This window comes from Tachyglossus aculeatus, chromosome 1 (genome assembly GCF_015852505.1).
Source record: "Tachyglossus aculeatus isolate mTacAcu1 chromosome 1, mTacAcu1.pri, whole genome shotgun sequence".
NCBI lineage: Eukaryota > Metazoa > Chordata > Mammalia > Monotremata > Tachyglossidae > Tachyglossus > Tachyglossus aculeatus.
The window spans coordinates 24,993,074-25,013,648 of record NC_052066.1 but is presented as its reverse complement, the minus strand read 5'-3'; the positions used below and the strand labels follow the sequence as shown (position 1 = coordinate 25,013,648).

General features: G+C 44.8%; 1 protein-coding gene across 1 annotated transcript in view; it reads right to left on the bottom strand.

Moving 5' to 3' along the window:
• Window positions 1–20,575, bottom strand: part of STAG1 (stromal antigen 1) — a 463,433-nt gene that overhangs the window by 12,344 nt on the left and 430,514 nt on the right. Inside the window, exons 26-30 of the mRNA XM_038759978.1 lie at window positions 17,664–17,765; window positions 16,684–16,832; window positions 13,561–13,689; window positions 9,552–9,757; window positions 4,437–4,608 (exon numbers count right to left, since the gene is read on the bottom strand). Of these exons, the coding sequence (XP_038615906.1) occupies window positions 4,437–4,608; window positions 9,552–9,757; window positions 13,561–13,689; window positions 16,684–16,832; window positions 17,664–17,765 (758 nt within the window). The remainder of the gene's footprint in view (window positions 1–4,436; window positions 4,609–9,551; window positions 9,758–13,560; window positions 13,690–16,683; window positions 16,833–17,663; window positions 17,766–20,575) is intronic.

The window sequence follows — 20,575 nt, the reverse complement described above, 5'->3', positions numbered from 1 at the left end:
CATCATCATCAATCATATTTATTGAGTGCTTACTATGTGCAGAGCACTGTACTAAGCGCTTGGGAAGTACAAATTGGCAACATACAGAGACAGTCCCTACCCAACAGTGGGCTCACAGTCTAGAAAAAAAGTCCTACGAGGCCATACAAGAGAAAGTCTCTGTTGATGGGCACGGCTCGGCCGTTGACAGGCTGACACAAGTAAGCAGAACCCACGCGTCCTGGCGGGTTGGCTGAGCCTCACGAATCCCCTGGCCCCCTCCTACCTCACCTCCCTTCTGTCCTTCTCCAGCCCAGCCCGCTCCCTCCGCTCCTCCGCCGCTAATCTCCTCACCGTTAGGCCTCGTTCTCGCCCGTCCAGCCATCGACCCCCGGCCCACATCATCCCCCAGGCCCGGAATGCCCTCCCTCTGCCCATCTGCCAAGCTAGCTCTCTTCCTCCCTTCAAGGCCCTACTGAGAGCTCACCTCCTCCAGGAGGCCTTCCCACACTGAGCCCCTTCCTTCCTCTCCCCCTCATCCCCCTCTCCATCCCCCCGTCTTACCTCCTTCCCTTCCCCACAGCACCTGTATATATGTATATATGTTTGTACGTATTTATTACTCTATTTAGTTATTTTACTTGTATCTATCTATTCTATTTATTTTATTTTGTTAGTATGTTTGGTTTTGTTCTCTGTCTCCCCCTTTTAGACTGTGAGCCCACTGCTGGGTAGGGACTGTCTCTATATGTTACCAACTTGTACTTCCCAAGCGTTTAGTACGGTGCTCTGCACACAGTAAGCGCTCAATAAATACGATTGATGATGATGATGATGATGATGAAGGGACGTACACCACGACCGAACGTGGCCACGAGCTGCTGAGCCGAATGAGTTGCTTTAACGGCAACTATGAGCAGCAATTCTGGGCCTCGGTTTGGGGAAGCAGCGTGGCTCAGTGGAAAGAGCCCGGGCTTTGGAGTCCGAGGTCATGGGTTCGACTCTCGGCTCCGCCAAGTGTCAGCTGTGTGACTTTGGGCAAATCGCTTCACTTCTCTGGGCCTCGGTTCCCTCATCTGGAAAATGGGGATTAAGATTGTGAGCACCCCCGTGGGACAACCTGATCACCTTGTAACCTCCCCAGAGCTTAGAACAGAGCTTTGCACATAGTAAGTGCTTAATAAATGCCATTATTATAATTATTATCGAGCGCTTAGTACAGTGCTCTGCACACAGTAAGCGCTCAATAAGTACGACTGATTGATTGAGGGGAGAGCTGCAAGGGCTGGCGGGCTGACATCCCCCTGAGAGAGAAGGGACGGGGGTTGTGGCTGGATACCAGCGTGGCTCAGTGGAAAGAGCAAGGGCTTTGGAGTCAGAGGTCATGGGTTCAAATCCTGGCACTGCCAATTGTCAGCTGTGTGACCTTGGGCAAGTCACTTAACTTCTCTGGGCCTCAGTTGCCTCATCTGTAAAATGGGGATTAAGACTGTGAGGCCCCCCGTGGGACAACCTGATCACCTTATAACCTCCCCAGTGCTTAGAACAGTGCTTTGCACATAGTAAGCGCTTAATAAATGCCATTATTATTATTATTATTATTATACCAAACCCCTTACCCCGGTTTGAGACCATGGGGGCAAGGTTGCCACTGCCAGCGAAAGGGCCAGACCAGTGGCACACCGCAATCTCGGGCAGATGTGAAATATAGGAAAAGAGCCTGGGTTTAGGAGTCAGAGGTCATGGGTTCTAATCCCGGCTCCGCCACATGTCTGCTGTGTGACCTTAGGCAAGTCTTCTAGACTGTGAGCCCACTGTTGGGTAGGGACCGTCTCTACATGTTGCCGACTTGTACTTCCCAAGCATTTAGTACAGTGCTCTGCACACAGTAAGCGCTTAATAAATACGATTGAATGAATGAATGACAACTTCTCTGAGCCTTAGTTACTCATTTTTAAAATGGGGATTAAGACGGTGAGCCCCACGTTGGACAACTTGATCACCTTGTATCCTCCCAGCGCTTAGAACAGTGCTTCGCAAATAGTAAGCGCTTAACAAATGCCATCATTATTTATTATTTATAAAGCATCATGAGGGTGAGCCATGTGGCTCACAAGCTGCAGTTTGGCCACCCCTGTGCTAAATCCTTTAAGTGAAATGTCTTACCTTTCCCGACTAATCTGCCACTAATCTGCCATGCTGCCACAGAAGCAGCGTGGCTCAATGGAAAGAGCCCGGGCTTTGGAGTCAGAGGTCATGGGTTCGAATCCCGGCTCTGCCACATGTCTGCTGTGTGACCTTGGGCAAGTCAGCTAACTTCTCTGAGCCTCAGTTACCTCATCTGTAAAATGGGGAGTAAGACCGTGAGCCCCACGTGGGACAATCTGATCATCTTGTATCCTCCCAGTGCTTAGAACATTGCTTTGCACATAGTAAGCGCTTAACAAATGCCATTATTATTATTATTAATCTCCCCTTACACCTGCTTCTGCTCACTTCAATGTCCCAAAGCGAAGCTTTTATAATAATAATAACGATTATAATAATGGTTTTGTTAACCGCTTACTACGTGCCCGGCACTAATTGCTGGTGTGGTGATCAGCAAATTGGGGCTCACAGTCTTAATCCCCAGTTTACAGATGAGGTCACTGAGGCCCACAGAAGTGAAGTGACTTGCCCAGGGTCACACAGCAGAAAAGTGGCGGGGCCATATTCTATTTATTACACCACACTGCTTCAGTGGCTGTAATTGACGGGATCAGACAATCGCCTGGAGTTTGACAGATGAAGAGGGCAAAGTCTGGGCAGGAGAAGTCTTCCCATTTCTCCTTCCCTCTCTTCCCAAACTGGGGCTCCCCTGAATAGCTGGAGGTGAACAGAGGGTCTGGAGGAGAGTGGCAGCAAAACTTTCCAGATCAATCAATCAATCAATCGTATTTATTGAGCGCTTCCTGTGTGCAGAGCACTGTACTAAGCACTGTACTACAGATGTAGGAAAGTTACTATTTCTGAATTCCTGGTTTAGGCAAGAGTAATTCTTTCTTACTAGATCACCTCAGTAATAATAATAATAATAGTATAATAATAATAATGGTATTTGTTAAGCGCTTACTATGTGCAAAGCACTGTTCTAAGCGCTGGGTCTCCTAGACTGTGAGCCCACTGTTGGGTAGGGACTGTCTCTATATGTAGCCAACTTGTACTTCCCAAGCGCTTAGTACAGTGCTCTGCACACAGTCAGCACTCAATAAATACGATTGATTGATTGACTGATTGATACAAGGTAATCAGGTTGTCCCACACGGGGCTCACAGTCTTAATCCCCATTTTGCGGATGAGGTAACTGAGGCACAGAGGAGTTACGTGACTTGCCCCCAAGTCACACAGCTGACAATTGGAGGAGCCGGGATTTGAACCCACGACCTCTGACTCCAAAACTTAGCTCCAATTCCAGCTGCAAGCAGGAGAAGAGCAGCGTGGGCTAGTGGTTAGAACGCGGGCCCGAAAGTCAGAAGGTCATGGGTTCTAATCCCAGATCCGCCACTTATCTGCAGTGTGACCTTGGGCAAGTCACTTCACTCCTCTGGGCCTCAGTTACCTCATCTGGAAAATGGGGGTCGAGACTGTGAGCCCCATGTGGGCCAGGGACCTACCCGATTTGAGCGCACACAGTAAGCGCTCAATAAATACGATTGAATGAATGAATGAATGAACTTGCTTTTATCCACCCCAGTGCTTAATACGGTGCCTGGCACAGATCAAGTGCTTAATCAATCAATCAATCGAATTTACTGAGCGCTTACTGTGTGCAGAGCACTGTACTAAGCGCTTGGGAAGAATATCATTATTAATATTATTATTACTGTTATCATTATTAAGAGGGCACTGAAAATACTGTAGGAGCTCTCTGCTGGCAACGTTAAATTGTGAATCTCACGTATGTCTCCAGTCCTGGGAGCAGGAAATGGGAAGATTGCTGGGGAAAGCATGCTCCACTGTCAAGCAGTTGCTTGGTCTTCTGAAATACTGGCAACTCTCAACATTAGCAAGATCTTTTTGGTCAGTGGAATTTGGTAAGTTTAGTTTTCCGAGAATATGAAGGGCCGGTAACGTTCTCCAATCGCGAATAACCTTGAAATCTGTTACAACTGGCACGGGGCGCTGATTGTAACCATCAGGCAAGAAGGCCTTTGTGCAGGATTTGATTGATTGATGATGGATTGATTGATGATGACGGACGACAGTGCCTGGGACGGTGACATCCCGCCACCCCACCCTAATTTCTGAAGGACTTATTTCAAGACTGAAACCCCTGCCCCCAGACTTTCTCTTGAAATCCATATATCACAAGAAGGTACCTACAAACCAATCAGCCCGAAGGCCTGTTTTGGGAACAGCATCGCACAACTTTCACACATGGATTTTAGGGCAAGTTCGGTAAACTTCAAGATATTTACTTGTGGAGAAAGTCCGGCTCAGACCCGTGTTCTGACTCGGGTTCTTGAATTTGTTCCCCGATCTGCCTGTTGTTCTCTCTTAGTACAGTTGAGGTGAGCTGAGGGGTTTGCAAGGCTCCGGGAGTTTGGATGGCGTCGTTCCGGTTCATCCATGTGCCGTCCAGGCTTTCATCTGAAATCACCCAGAAAATCCCAACATTACATTTAATAGTAGATGCTTTGGGCTTAATGCCTTCTGGTTTGAGTTTACCAGTAGAACATTAACAGGATCACCATCACCAGTGCTATTTATGGAGCGCTTACTCTGTAGTAAAATACAACCGAGTTGGTAGACACATTCCTCTGCATTACTGCATTTATACCTAAACATGTATGATACAAATTTGTATGTAACTGTATGTGATAATATATATGAAATATTACTCTATTTTACTTGTACATATCTATTGTATTTATTGTATGTATAACTGTTGTAATGTATAACTGCATGTGATAATATATATGAAATACTACTCTATTTATTTTACTTGTACATATCTATTCTATTTCTTTTATTTTGTTAATATGTTTTGTTTTGTTCTCTGTCTCCCCCTTCTAGACTGTGAGCCCACTGTTGGGTAGGGACCGTCTCTATATGTTGCGGACTTGTACTTCCCAAGCGCTTAGTACAGTGCTCTGCATACAGTAAGCGCTCAATAAATACGATTGATTGATTGATATGAAATACATATATATACATGTATATGTACATGCAAGTTTGTTTGAGGGTATTTACCTTGTTAAATTGAATGAGAGTAATTTTGTGCTATTTCACTCATTAAAACTTTCCTGAACCGTGTCACTTCCCACCAGTACCTTCCATATTTTTCTTTCAAAAATTACAAGCCCCAAATTCCATTACCGATAAACTTATGAACAATAATACAGGGCATTAGGATATAACAATAATAATGATGGTATTTGTTGAGCACTTACTATGTGCAAAGCACTGTTTTAAGCGCTGGGGAGGTTACAAAGTGATCAGGTTGTCCCACGTGGGGCTCACAGTCTTAACCCCCATTTTACAGATGAGGGAATTGAGGCGCAGTGGAAAGAGCCCGGGCTTTGGAGTCAGAGGTCGTGGGTTCAAATTCCGGCTAGGCCACTTGTCAGCTGTGTGACCTTGGGCAAGTCACTTCACTTCTCTGGGCCTCAGTTCCCTCATCTGTAAAATGGGGATGAAGACTGTGAGCCCCTCGTGGGACAACCTGATTACCTTGTACCTACCCCAGCGCTTAGAACAGGGCTTTGCACATAGTAAGCGCTTAACAAATACTAACATTGTTATTATTATTATTTGGGCAAGCCACTTCACTTCAAGGCCCTACTGAGAGCTCACCTCCTCCAGGAGGCCTTCCCAGACTGAGCCCCTTCCTTCCTCTTCCCCTCATCCCCCTCTCCGTCCCCCCATCTTACCTCCTTCCCTTCCCCACAGCACCTGAATATATGTATATATGTTTGTACATATAATTTGTACTATATGTTGCCAATTTGTACTTCCCAAGCGCTTAGTACAGTGCTCTGCACATAGTAAGCGCTCAATAAATACGATTGATGATGATGATGGATTTAATATTCTATTTATTTATTAATAAATTTATTATTCTATTTATTTATTTTACTTGTACATATCTATTCTATTTATTTTATCATGTTAGTATGTTTGGTTTTGTTCTCTGTCTCCCCCACAGCATAGACTGTGAGCCCACTGTTGGGTAGGGACTGTCTCTATACGTTGCCAGCTTGTACTTCCCATGCGCTTAGTACAGTGCTCTGCACACAGTAAGCGCTCAATAAATACGATTGATTGATTGATTGATTGATTGATTCTCCGGGCCTCAGTTACCTCATCTGTAAAATGGGGATGAAGACTGTGAGCCCCCCGGGGGACAACCTGATCACCTTGTAACCTCCCCAGTGCTTAGAACAGTGCTTTGCACATAGTAAGCGCTTAATAAATGCCATTATTATTATTATTATTATTATCTATTTGCAGATGGCTGGATCCAGGCACACAGCCCGCTGCGTAACACGTTGTTGACAGGCCCTGGCCATAGGTGCAACCCAAACTGTAGCCGCAGCCTTCCTCTCCCGTTTTCCTCTGCGCGGCCGCCCTGGAGTCTTCTTCCTTCAGGGGCTGGCTGCTTAGAGAAGCAGCATGGCTCAGTGGAAAGAGCCCGGGCTGAGGTCATGGGTTCGAATCCTGGCTCCGCCACATGAATGCTGTGTGACCTTGGGCGAGTCACTTAACTCCTCTGGACCTCAGTTCCCTCTGCTTCAAAATGGGATTCAATCAATCAATCAATCAATCGCATTTATTGAGCGCTTACTGTGTGCAGAGCACTGTACTAAGCGCTTGGGAAGTCCAAGTTGGCAACATATAGAGACGGTCCCTACCCAACAGCGGGCTCACAGTCTAGAAGATTCAATGCCTGTTCTTCCTCCTTCTTTGACTGTGAGCCCCTTGGGGGACAGGGACTGTGTCCGGCCAGATTATCTTGCCTCCACTCCAGCGCTTAGTACAGTGCTCGGCACACAGAGAGCAGCATGGCACGGTGGGTTGAGCACGGGCCTGGGAGTAAGAAGGTCATGGGTTCTAATCCCGGCTCCTCACTTGTCTGCAGTGCGACCTTGGACGAGTCAAGGTCTTGACTTCTCTGTGCCTCACTTACCTCATCTGTAAAATGGAGATTGAGACTGTGAGCCCCACGTGGGGCAGGGACTGTGTCCAACCCTATGTGCTTGTTTCTACCCTAGCGTTTAGTACAGTGCCTGGCACATAATAATAATAATAATAATAATAATAATAATAATAATAATAATAATAATGATGTTGGCATTTGTTAAGCGCTTACTATGTGCAAAGCACTGTTCTAAGCACTGGGAGGGTACAAAGTGATCAGGTTGTCCCACGTGGGGCTCCCAGTCTTAATCCCCATTTTACAGATGAGGTAACTGAGGCTCAGAGAAGTTAAGTGACTTACCCAAGGTCACACAGCAGACATGTGGCAGAGCCGGGATTCGAACCCATGACCTCTGACTCCAAAGCCCGGGCTCTTTCCACTGAGCCATATGAAGTGCTTAACAAGTACTACTATTATTATTATTATTATTATTATTACCATAGTAAGCGTTGAACAAATACTACAACCCAGAAGTCACAATCCACCCTTCTGGGTTTTCATTCATTCATTCATTCATTCATTCATTCATTCATTCATTCATTCATATTTATTGAGCGCTTACTGTGTGCAGAGCACTGTACTAAACACTTGGGAAGTACAAGTCGGCAACATATAGAGACGGTCCCTACCCAACAGTGGGCTTACAGTCTAGAAGGGGGAGACAGACAACAAAACAAAACGTATTAACAAAATAAAATAAACAGAATAGTAAATATGTACAAGTAAAATAGAGTAATAAATCTGTACAAACATATATACAGGTGCTGTGGGGAGGGGAAGAAGGTAAGGCGGGGGGGGGATAGGGAGGGGGAGGAGGGGGAGAGGAAGGAGGGGGCTCAGTGTGGGAAGGCCTCCTGGAGGAGGTGAGCTCTCAGTAGGGCCTTGAAGGGAGGAAGAGAGCTACCTTGGCGGATGTGCGGAGGGAGGGCATTCCGGGCCAGGGGGAGGACGTGGGCCGGGGGTCGACGGCGGGACAGGCGAGAACGAGGCCCGGTGAGGACGTTAGTGGTGGCAGAGGAGCGGAGGGTGCGGGCTGGGCTGGAGAAGGACAGAAGGGAGTTGAGGGAGGAGGGGGCGAGGGGATGGACAGCCTGGAAGCCCAGGGTGAGGAGTTTTTGCCTGATGCATAGGTTGATTGGTAGCCACTGGAGATTTTTGAGGAGGGCAGTAACATGTCCAGAGCGTTTCTGCACAAAGATTTTTGTTTTCAAGGAACAAGTGCCCATAATTGCAGTTCTCATAACGAAGGGAGGAAATAGTTACATGAGATGAAACATTCATAGATAGAAGAAGAGAAAAATAAAAGGGTAAGTAGGGTGCGGGGTGCGCAGGCCTTAACCTGGGACACTACCTGAGGAAAAGCGGACCACTTCCCAAATTAAGGAGTCGGAACTGTGTCCAACCTGATTACCTTGTATCTACCCTCGCACCACCCTAAACCAGTGCCTGGCACTTAGTAATAATAATAATGATGGCATTTATTAAGTGCTTACTATGTGCAAAGCACTGTTCAAAGCACTGGGGAGGTTACAAGGTGATCAAGTTGTCCCACGTGGGGCTCACAGTCTTAATCCCCATTTTCCAGATGAGGTCACTGAGGCACAGAGAAGTGAAGTGACTTGCCCAAAGTCACACAGCTTACAATTGGCAGAGGTGGGATTTGAACCCATGACCGCTGACTCCAAAGCCCGGGCTCTTTCCACTGAGCCATGCTGCTTCTCGTGTACACATAGTAAACACCTAACAAATACCACACCCAAAAAATATTTTAATCTCTGTCTCCCCATCTAGGCTGTGTGCTCGTTGTGGGCAGGAAACGTGTCTACCAAGCAGCGTGGCTCAGTGGAAACAGCACAGGCTTTGGAATCAGAGGTTATGGGTTCAAATCCCGGCTCCGCCAATTGTCAGGTGTGAGACTTTGGGCAAGTCACTTCACTTCTCTGGGCCTCAGTTACCTCATCTGTAAAATGGGGATTAAGACAGTGAACCCCCCGTGGGACAACCTGATCACCATGTAACCTTCCCAGTGCTTAGAATAGTGCTTTGCACATAGTATGCGCTTAATAAATGCCACCATTATTATTATTATTATTATCATTATTATTATTATTATTCTTATTATTACCAAGAATTTAGTACAGAAAATGCTACATAAATACCATTGATGTTGATGACGAGGTTCGGCATATTTTATTTTAGAGCATGGCCTCGGTCCCTTGCTAAGCTTACCGTTTCCAAAATTCCAAATTGTGCAAAGCTGCAGACAGCAAAGATACACAGTAGCAAATTAACTGCGCCGAATCAGACCTACTGACCCAAGTTCAGTGGCCTACTCATCTTTCGCTTCTCTCTTCCAAGGGAAACATCTCTTGGCAAAGAAGGTGAGGCTTACCTTCCACTCGCTTTTTGTGAAGTGGTGGCCGACCTTTCTTATTCCGCACTGACGAGGCTTTGCTGCTGCTACTCCCGCTGTTCACTGACATCCTGTCATCTTCTCCGCCGGTGACTAATGAGTTTCGGTAGGAGATGAGTGGAAGCCATACGTCTTCTCTCCTCTCCATCATCTGTTCTGTCAGGAACTTCTCAAGGTATGAATGACTAGAAACACGTGAAAGAAAGAGGAAAAGGGTTCGTTTCATTTCTTTTTCTTCTCTTGTGGGGAGTCTCTGTATTTCTCTCTAGAAGCCCTGTGTTGTAAGTTCCTTGTAGGTCATAAGCTGGGAAGGGTTCATCCTGTCGGCCAGTGAAGACTTGACCATTAGATGTTTGCCAGAGAAGCAGCGGGGTTTAGTGGAAACAGCCTGGGCTTGGGACTTTAGAGGACATGGGTTCTAATCCTGGCTCCGCTACTTGTCTGCTGTGTGACTTGGGGCAAGCCATTTAACTTCCCTGTGCCTCAGTTACCTCACCTATAAAATGAGGATTAAAACTGTGAGCCCCATATGGGACAACCTGATTACCCTCTATCTACTCCAATGCTTAGAACACTGCTTAGCACATAGTAAGCGCTTAACAAATACCATAATTATTGTTATTACTTTAACCTCAAATACCCCAAAACATGCACCGACAATTATAATTTAGTTACAGTCACGTATTTGTATTGCATCAAAGTGGTTTCCCAGTAGGGTGGCCTGATTTTTACAGAAACCAGAAGAAAATGACACGTCAGCTCTCTGTGGTTACTGTATCTGGCCATCAGCCTTCCTTGGACTCTTCCTCTACCTGGCCCTCTCTAAACTTCCTCTTGCATCAAGGCTGTTTTCACTGTTTTCCTATTCCTCAAAAGATCTTGAGTGACTTGCCCAAGGTCACACAGAAGGCAATGGCAGAAATGGGATGAGAATCAATCAACAGTATTTATTTATTTTTTTATGGCATTTATTAAGTTCTTACTGTGTGCCAGTTACAACGCTAAGCGCTGGGGTAGATATAAGCTAATCAGGTTGGACGCAGTCCCTGTCCCACATGGAGCTTACGGTCTTTTAGTCCCCATTTTACAGGTGAGGGAACCGAGGCACAGAGAAGTGAAACGACTTGGCCAATGTCACACAGCGGACAAGGGGTAGAGCTGGGATTAGAACCAAGGTTCTTCTTATGACCAGGCCTGTCATCTTTCTACTAGGCCATGCTGCTTCTCTTTCACCAACTTCACCCGTACTTTAGTTTTTCTGTCTTCAACTCCAGCCCTACTGAACTCTCCCAAACACTTCTTAAGTTCAGTACTCTGCACACAGTAAGTGCCACTTACAGACTAACTAAACTGACCCTTCAACTCACCTCTCTACCTCAATTACCAGTTGAGAAAACTGAAAGCTGGTTTAAGGCTAATGGTCACACCGTTCCCTTCTCTTGAGAAGGTCCTTTATTTCTTTAGGAGCCCCAAGAAAGACAGCTGGACATTTTACTATTTGGGTAATCTCCCCCCAAACCTTGGGAATTCAGTGGGCTTGGCTCCACCACTTGTCTGCTGTGTGACCCTGGGCAAGTCACTTCACTTCTCTGTGCCTCAGTTACCTCATTCGTAAAATGGGGATTGAGACTGTGAGCCCCACGTGGGACAGGGACTGTGTCCAACTCGATTTGTTTGAATCCACCCCGGTGTTTAGTACAGTGCCTAGCACACAGTAAGCACTTAATAAACACCATTATTATTACTATTATTACAGCTACCTAGTAGACTTGTGGCTCAGTGGAAAGAGCATGGGTTTTGGAGTCAGAGGTCGTGAGTTAGAATCCTGGCTCCACCACATGTCTGCTGTGTGACCTTGGGCAAGTCACTTAACTTCTCTGAGCCTCAGTTACCTCATCTGTAAAATGGGGATGATGATTGTGAGCCCCACGCGGGACAACCTGATCACCTTGTATCCCCCCCAGAGCTTAGAACAGTGCTTTGCGCATAGTAAGCGCTTAACAAATGCCATTATTATTATTATCTCTTTGCTGCAATGGGAAATAAACATATTACCTGAGAGTCAAGTGGGAAAAGCCAAGATTCTAAAATGGGGGAGTTCAAAAAGTAGACAGTGTAAAGGTTCAGATATTAAATTCAGATAAAATTAGACTGTGAGCCCCATGAGGGGTGGGGATTATGTCTGACCTAATTTAGAACAGTGTTTGACACATAGTAAGGGCTCAACCAATACCACACTAAAGGAGAAGCGAGAACCCAGATCCTTGCTCTTGGGTTAGGTCCAGCAGGGGAGAGAGGCAATTGTTTGCTACTTAATCACCTAAATAATTTAGGAAAATATTTCACTAGGTCCCACTTGTATATTAGTTTATAATACAGTAGATTCCTGAAAGTAATAAGTGCATTTAATAATGAAAAAACTCTACAAGTTGGGACTTTGCAGTAATTTAGTTTAATTTTCTCCCTTATATTCTGGGATCAGTAAAACTTTAATGTAGATACCATTTCCCAGAATATCATTTTTGAAAAGAAATGATTAAAACAATTCACTATTTTCCAAATTATGTTCTTTTCCCGCCTATTATTTTGAAAAACCACTAGAGTATATATGAAGGTCTTGAAAAGATAAGAAATCCCCTTTTCTGAAAAATTGAAAACAAGAGGCATCTCAAATTCCACTGAAGTCATTGGCAGTAAATTCCTTTCATTTTACATTTAACTCCCACAGGTAGAAAGAAAGGGCACGTGATCAGAAGGATAATCCATGAGTCACCTCGCTGGCAGGATGTGGAGTAGTTTTATTATCTGTCCAGGTACAAAATTCCCTCCTGAAGCTTAATGATCAGTGAGGAAGGAATTTTAATTTGAAAAGGAAACCAAATAAATAACATGATCCAATAATCCCTGCCCCCCATATACGCCACACTAGTCTTATTAAAATCACATCTCCTCCAAGAGGCCTCCCAGATTAAGCCCTCTTTTGCAAGGCTCCCTCTCCCTTCTGCATCGCCTACACACTTGGATCTGTACTCTTTATGTACATGATTTTCATCCCACCATCAGCCCCACTCCACTGAGAAGCAGCAGTGGACAAAGCACGGGCTTTGGAGTCAGAGGTCATGGGTTCAAATCCCAGCTCTGCCAATTGTCAGCTGTGTGACTTTGGGCAAGTCACTTCACTTCTATGGGCCTCAGTTCCCTCATCTGTAAAATGGGGATGAAGACTGTGAGCTCCTAGTGGGACAACCTGATTACCTTGTATTTACCCCAGCGCTTAGAACAGTGCTTTGCACATAGTAAGCGCTTAACAAATACCAACATTATTATTATTATTATTATTATTTTATTATTATTTGGAGTCAGAGGTCATGGGTTCAAATCCCAGCTCTGCCAATTGTCAGCTGTGTGACTTTGGGCAAGTCACTTTACTTCTCTGTGCCTCAGTTACCTCATCTGTACAATGGGGATTAAGACTGTGAGCCCCCGCTAGGACAACCTGATCACCTTGTAACCTCCCCAGTGCTTAGAACAGTGGTTTGCACATAGTAAGCACTTAATAAGTGCCATTATTATTATTATTATATCTGTCTCCCCCACAAGACTGTAAGCTCCTTGTGGATAGGGAATGTGTCCACCAATTGTTGAATTGTACTTAGCACGCTAATTAAATGCTCAATAAATACCATTGATTGATTGGTATTGGGCCATAGCAACTGATAAAAAATACGGTTGATCAGTCAACTCTTATTTATTGAGTGCTTACTGTGTGCAGAGCAATGAACTAAGTACTTGGGAGAGTCGATACAATAGAGTCTGATAATAACTGTGGAATTTAAGTACTAACAACTTATGCCACAAAGTGCTGGAAAGATAGGTTATTTACTCTTAAGCAACCATTTCCCAAAGATCGAGTAATTTAAGTTCTAAGCATTTCTAGCAATCTTACCTTAATAATGGCCTTCAGGCTAAAAAAAGTAATACAACTTACACAGTCTTTTTGTCCTGGCGAAGAAGTTTAGAAGAAAATTCACTTAGCACTTCAAGGAAAGCAAGGTTTGGAGGTGGATACTCTTGCCCTTTTTGATTTTGGTATTTGAAGGCAAATTCTATGCCATCCCTGCAATGAAAGAAAATACAAATTGCAAAACCTTGTTTTCAAACTGCCAAGAACTCCTTATTCTTTCTTAGGCACAATCTACATTTTCTCCACTAACTAAATGTATTATGTGACCACCCCCTTCTCCTCAAGACGCTACCCAACCTTGGCTTCACAGACTCCATCCTCTCCTGGTTCTCCTCTTAACTCTCCGGCTGTTAATTCTCAGTCTCCTTTGCAGGCTCCTCCTCCCCCTCCCATCCCCTTACTGTAGGGATTTCTCTAGGGTCAGTTCTTGGTCCCCTTCTGTTCTCTGTCTACACTCACTCCCATGGTGAACTCATTTGCTCCCATGACTTCAACTATCATCTCTAAGCTGATGACACCCAAATCTTCACCTCTGCCCCTGCTCTCTCTCCCTCCCTTCAGGCTTGTGTCTCCTCCTGCCGTCAGGACATCTCCATCTGGATGTCTGCCCGCCATCTAAAACTCAATATATCCAAGACTGAACTCCTTATCTTCCCTCCCAAACCCTGCCCTCTCCCTGACTTTCCCACTACTGTAGACGGCACTACCATCCTTCCCGTCTCACAAGCCCACAACCTTGGTGTCATCCTCGACTCCGCTCTCTCGTTCACCCCTCACATCCAGTCCATAACCAAAACCTGCCGGTCTCACCTCCACAACATCGCCAAGATCCGCCCTTTCCTCTCCATCCAAACCGCTCCCCTGCTGGTTCAATCTCTCATCCTATCCCAACTGGATTACTGCATCAGCCTCCTCTCTGATCTCCCGTCCTCCTGTCTCTCCCCACTTCAGTCTATACTTCACGCTGCTGCCCGGATCATCTTTCTGCAGAAACACTCTGGGCATGTTACTCCCCTCCTCAAAAATCTCCAGTGGCTACCAGTCAACCTACGCATCAGGCAAAAACTCCTCACCCTCGGCTTCAAGGCTGTCCATCACCTCGTCCCCTCCTACCTCACCTCCCTTCTCTCCTTCTCCAGCCCAGCCCGCACCCTCCGATCCTCTGCCGCTAATCTCCTCACTGGGCCTCGTTCTCGCCTGTCCCGCCGTCAACCCCGGCCCACGTCCTCCCCCTGGCCCGGAATGCCCTCCCTCTGCACATCCGCCAAACTAGCTCTCTTCCTCCCTTCAAAGCCCTACTGAGAGTTCACCTCCTCCAGGAGGCCTTCCCACACTGAGCCCCCTCTTTCCTCTCCCCCTCCCCAACCCCCTGCCCTACCTCCTTCCCCTCCCTACAGCACCTGTATATATGTTTGTACAGATTTATTACTCTATTTTCTTGTACACATTTACTATTCTATTTATTTTGTTAATGATGTGCACCTAGCTTTATTTCTATTTATTCTGATGACGACACCAGTCTACATGTTTTGTTCTGTTGTCTGTCTCCCCCCTCTAGACTGTGAGCCCGTTGTTGGGTAGGGACCATCTCCATATGTTGCCAACTTGTACTTCCCAAGTGCTTAGTACAGTGCTCTGCACACAGTAAGCGCTCAATAAATATGACTGACTGAATGAATGAATGAACTAAAAGCTTTAGCAACACGGACACCTGGTTTTAAATTCCAAGAGGAAACTCGCATATTTTAAACATTTTTCTGGAATTACTTCAAAAATTAATTGAACAAAAACATCGTTTTTTCCTAACTATATTATTGTTCACTTTTGTTTGGAAAAATATAGCCTGTAGCATTTTGTTTGTTCAGAGATTTAGGCAGTTCTTAGACTTTCGAAAAAAGTAGCTCCTGAAAACTGCACTGAATCAAAACTTTATGACCCTGTTTTTACCCCATTTGTCCAGAATTGTGTACGCCACTGTAGATGAGTAATACATTTACATTACTGTATTTATGTGGTCAGAAAGGTTTCCTTGTAAGGCAGCTGAATTTAACTTCCGTGGAGCAGTGTGGTCTAGTGGAAAGAGCACGGGCCTCGAAGTCAAAGGACCAGGGTTCTAAGCCCAGCTCTGCCATGTGACTGCTGTGTGACCTTGGGTAAGTCACTTAACTTCTCTGTGTCTCGGTAACCTCATCTGTGAAATGGGAACTCAATACCTGTTCTTCCTCCTATTTCCTACTTAGAGTGTGAGCCCTGTGTGGGGCAGGGACCGTGTCTGACCTGATCTTGTATCTTCCTCAGTGTTTAGAACAGTGCTTGACACATAGTAACTGCTTAACAAATCCCATGATTATTATTATTAAGTAAAATGGATGTTTTAATCCTTCACAGTGACCGTTAAGGTCTCTCTACCCACCTCCCCAACTTCCAGCTTATTTCATTGTTGGGTAGGGACCGTCTCTATATGTTGCCAACTTGTACTTCCCAAGTGGGGAAGCAGGGTGGCTCAATGGGGAAGTAGTGTGGCTCAGTGGAAAGAGCCCGGGCTTTGGAGTCAGAGGTCACGGGTTCAAATCCCGGCTCTGCCAATTGCCTGCTGTGTGACCTTGGGCAAGCCACTTAACTTCCCTGTGCCTCAGTTCCTTCACCTGTAAAATGGGGGTTAAGTCTGTGAGCCCCCCGTGGGACAACCTGATCACCTTGTAACCTCCCCAGCACTTAGAACAGTGCTTTGCACATAGTAAGCACTTAATAAATGCCATTATTAGCCATTATTATTATTATTATGTGTTTAGTACAGTGCTCTGCACATAGTAAGCACTCAATAAATACGACTGAATGAATGAATGAATGAATTTCAGCTCTAAAATTTCATCACAGGTCTTGTGTACTTTCTCTGTGCCATTTATGCTCCTAAAACTAATGCCACCAATGAGGCTAAATGCAAAACCGATGCGTTTGGAAAGCTGAAACATGGTGTAAATTTAGGAATGTTGTATGTGCTATTCACTGTAACAGTCTTAAATCAGGGACCGCCTGTAACAGCAAAGCTTAACTATGGACTACGTAACATTCCTTATTTCTGAAAAAATATATATCTATTTTGAGCAAGGCTCCCTGATGTCATGAATTTTCCTTCAGGCAACTTACTTGTGAAGAGTGGCCACAGCTTCTCTCGTCTTGATCTGATCCAAGCCAAAGGTGAGAGCGAACCTACGGGCCAACTCCTTAATACCGCTGACATGGGCAGAAGTCCTGTCCAAGTTGGGACCTTGTTCTTGAACCAGCTCATTAAACAACTAAAAGACGGACAAGAAAGAAATAAAACATACGGCCAACCCCAGCCCCAGAGGATAACATCTCTACAGAAAAGCACAAATGATTTTTGTAATAGTTTGAATTACAATGACAGAACACACATTTCATTTCTGGAAAAAAAAAAAAGCCCAAAACCCAACCCCCAAGAAACCCACCAAAAGCACACAAATAAAAAAAGAACAACAAAAAAAACCACTCGGAATCCTCGAAGACTATAAGGTATTACTCTCCAGAATTTGGTAATTCACAGAATCAGGAAGATCTCGGAGAGGAGAAACAGAAATCATGTGGCCACGGAGTCTTTGGACCAAACCAGCAACGCCTTTGAATGGAATCTCTAAACTCACTGGAATTGGCGATAGTCCAGACAGAAGAAAGTTTGGCCCACCACACCTAAAATAAACTGGCATTGGTTTTCTCGGCCAGTTGCACAAAATTCTTGTTGGCTCACTGCTCACTACCATCTCGACGAGCAGCTTATTTTGTAATTTCCCTGCAGCTTGGCTCAAAAGTTCAATCAGGACAGGGGACTGGTCGAGTTTCAAACTCTTTGTTGAAATAAGGCTACTTATCCTGGTTGGGCCTTGTTTATAGAATACCAAGGATGACGAAGAGTTGGTTATAAAGCAGATTATTCAATTGGCAGTTAAGCTTATTTTTTATTTTATTTATTTAATAATGGCTTGGCTCCAGAGAAAAAGTACACTCGGACGATGTAGGCATGGCAAAACACGGGAATACCCGAACAATCCTGAAACGGAAGGAAGCAAGTGGAATGAGTAGATGTTATCATTGAAAGTAAATATTCTTACCTGCTGCAAACTGAGAATGAGCGTCTTTGCACACTGAATCTTATCAATTTGCCGCGTTTTACTCAATGTCTCCTTAATGATATCTCCGTAGTCATTATAATACTGCGAGAAAGGGGGGGAATTCAGCAGTTAAAAACCTCGTATCATATAACGGAAAAAATAAGTAAAATTGAGAAAACAAACTATACTTCCTTGTGTTGTAATGCATATTACAACATTTTCAGGATCTACATTTTCTGCTGTGAATAATCAAAATAATACTGTGAAGAATTATTCAGGGAAACTGTGGGTTCATCTTTCATCATTCTTACCACTGAGTCAGGCAAACCTGCAAGGATCCCATGAGCTCAGCAGCCCCACAGCACTTAGGGACATATCTGTAATTTATTTCTTTACTTGTATTGATGTCCATCTCCCCCTCTAGACTGTAAGCTCATTGTGGGCAGGAAATATGTCTGTTATAATGTTATACTGTACTCTCCCAAGCGCTAATACAATGCTCTGCACATAGAAAGTGCTCAATAAATATGACCAACTGACTGACTCTTCTCCTTATCATCCCTTTACGTGGAGACTGGGGAATCCCCTGGGCTCATCGCTATCATCTGACCCCCCAGTCATTCCTTCATTCAGTCGTATTTATTGAGTGCCTACTGTGTGCAGAGCACTGTACTAAGCGCTTGGAAGTCTATGAGAGTGTGGCTCCCGAGGCAGCTCTGGAGGCAACTGAGATTCAAGAAATTAAACCCATTCATTCATTCAATCGTATTTACTGAGCGCTTACTGATTGCAGAGCATTGTACTAAGCGCTTGCAAAGTACAAATTGGCAATATAATAGAGACGGTCCCTACCCAACCACGGGCTCACAGTCTAGAAGGTGGAGACAGACAACAAAACAAGAAAACAGGTGTCAAGATCATCAGAATTAACAGAATTATAGTTATATTCACATACACATACGTGTATGCAGAATTATAGCTATATACACACACTCATAGGTGTGTATACCCCCTACCTCACCCCTTGTGGCCCCAAGAGCAGCAGAGGGAAGGACTTGGTGACTAATTCTCAGGCCGATTTACTCATTTATTCAATTGTATTTATTTAGTGCTTACTGTGTGCAGGGCACTGTATTAAGCGCTTGGGAGAGTACACTAAAACAATAAACAGACACATTCCCTGCTCACAATGAGCTAGAGTGAGCAGAGACTCCCCGGGGGCCCAAGTGCAATTGCTGGTCACTTTTCCATGCTTTAGCACCACTGATGGTATTTGTCGAGCATTTGTTGGGTGCAGAGCACTGTACTAAGCGCTTGGGAGAGTACATTAGAACAGAGTTAGGAGATAAGTTCCCTGCCTGCAACGAGATTAAGCTCTGCCCTCTGCAAGTTTCAAAATCTGGAAAGTGGCCGTCTGATCCTACCTCTGCTTAACATCCTCAACCTTTTTTCTGTCTTTATTCACTTTTTCCTTTTAGTTCTTGGGGATTCTGCTCCAGGGTCCCCTTTGCTCATTTGCTCAGCTATGCGACTTTTTCCTCAATTACTACGTTAAACATGAGTACTTCATAGTCTTCCCCTACTACAGTGCTCAAATTTTCACTCCCCATTGTCCCAGCATGCCCAGTAGATTGGTAATATAATAATGATGGCATTTGTTAAGCACTTACTATGTGCGTAGCACTGTTCTAAGCGCTGGGGGAGATACAAGGTGATCAGGTTGTTCCACTTGGGGCTCACAGTCTTCATTCGCATTTCACAGATGAGGTAACTGAGGCTCAGAGAAGTTAAGTGACTTGCCCCAGGTCACACAGCAGACATATGGCAGAGCCGGGATTAGAACCCATGACCTCTGACTCCCAAGCCCGTGCTCCTTCCACTGAGCCATGCTGCTTCTCAATAACAGGGCTTTGCACATAGTAAGTGCTTAATAAATGCCATTATAAAAAAAATTCTCAATAAATAATATTGATTTATTCAGCACCATACGATAATGCTGAAGAGAAAATATATGAACGTTAGGGCTCCTGTCCTCCAAAATCTCACATTCCCTGATTACCTTAGTTTCAGGCTCATGTTTTTTCATATTTAAGGAGGTCGATATACAAGAAGCTTGATTATGAACCTGAGATCCCTGACAATCTGTTGTTTGGGAAGTGGTAACTTGTACTTCCCAAGCGCAACTTGTACTTCCCAAACGCTTAGTACAGTGCTCTGCACACAGTAAGCGCTCAATAAATACGATTGAATGAATGAATGAATGAATGGTCCTTGGTACTTTGTCTTTTCTGGATGGGGGGATAAAACTGAGACGGGTTGGTTTGGGGGTCGGGGGAGTGGGGACTGAAAGGGGTAGTGCAGAGGGAAGAGGGGTGGCATGACACTTTTGGAAAAGTTACAGTTGCTTCTCAGGGATTTTGCCCCTCAGAATTGTACCCCTAGGGAAAATGTGTGGGGAAAGACACCGAGAAGCAACACTGATAGAATACACTGGCATGCCCAGCTCTGCTGCCCCCGAGAATGATGAAATACGGGGTGCCTTTTTAGATGGCAGATTGTCATTCATTCATTCAATCGTATTTATTGAGCGCTTACTGTGTACAGAGCACTGTACTAAGCGCTTGGGAAGTACAAGTTGGTAACATATAGAGACGGTCCCTACCCAACAGTGGGCTCACAGTCATCATCCTACGTAATCAAAAATAAATGTGTTCAAAGAGGGAAACATGTCAAAGGAAGATCTGTCTTCTAAACACTGGAGAACTTATCTACCCTTCCCACCAAACCAGAAATAGAATTGTAAATAGAATTTTGGATATCAATCAATCCAAGGCATTTATTGAGCACCTGATGTATGCAGAGCACTACAATAATAATAATAATGATGGCATTTATTAAGCACTTACTATGTG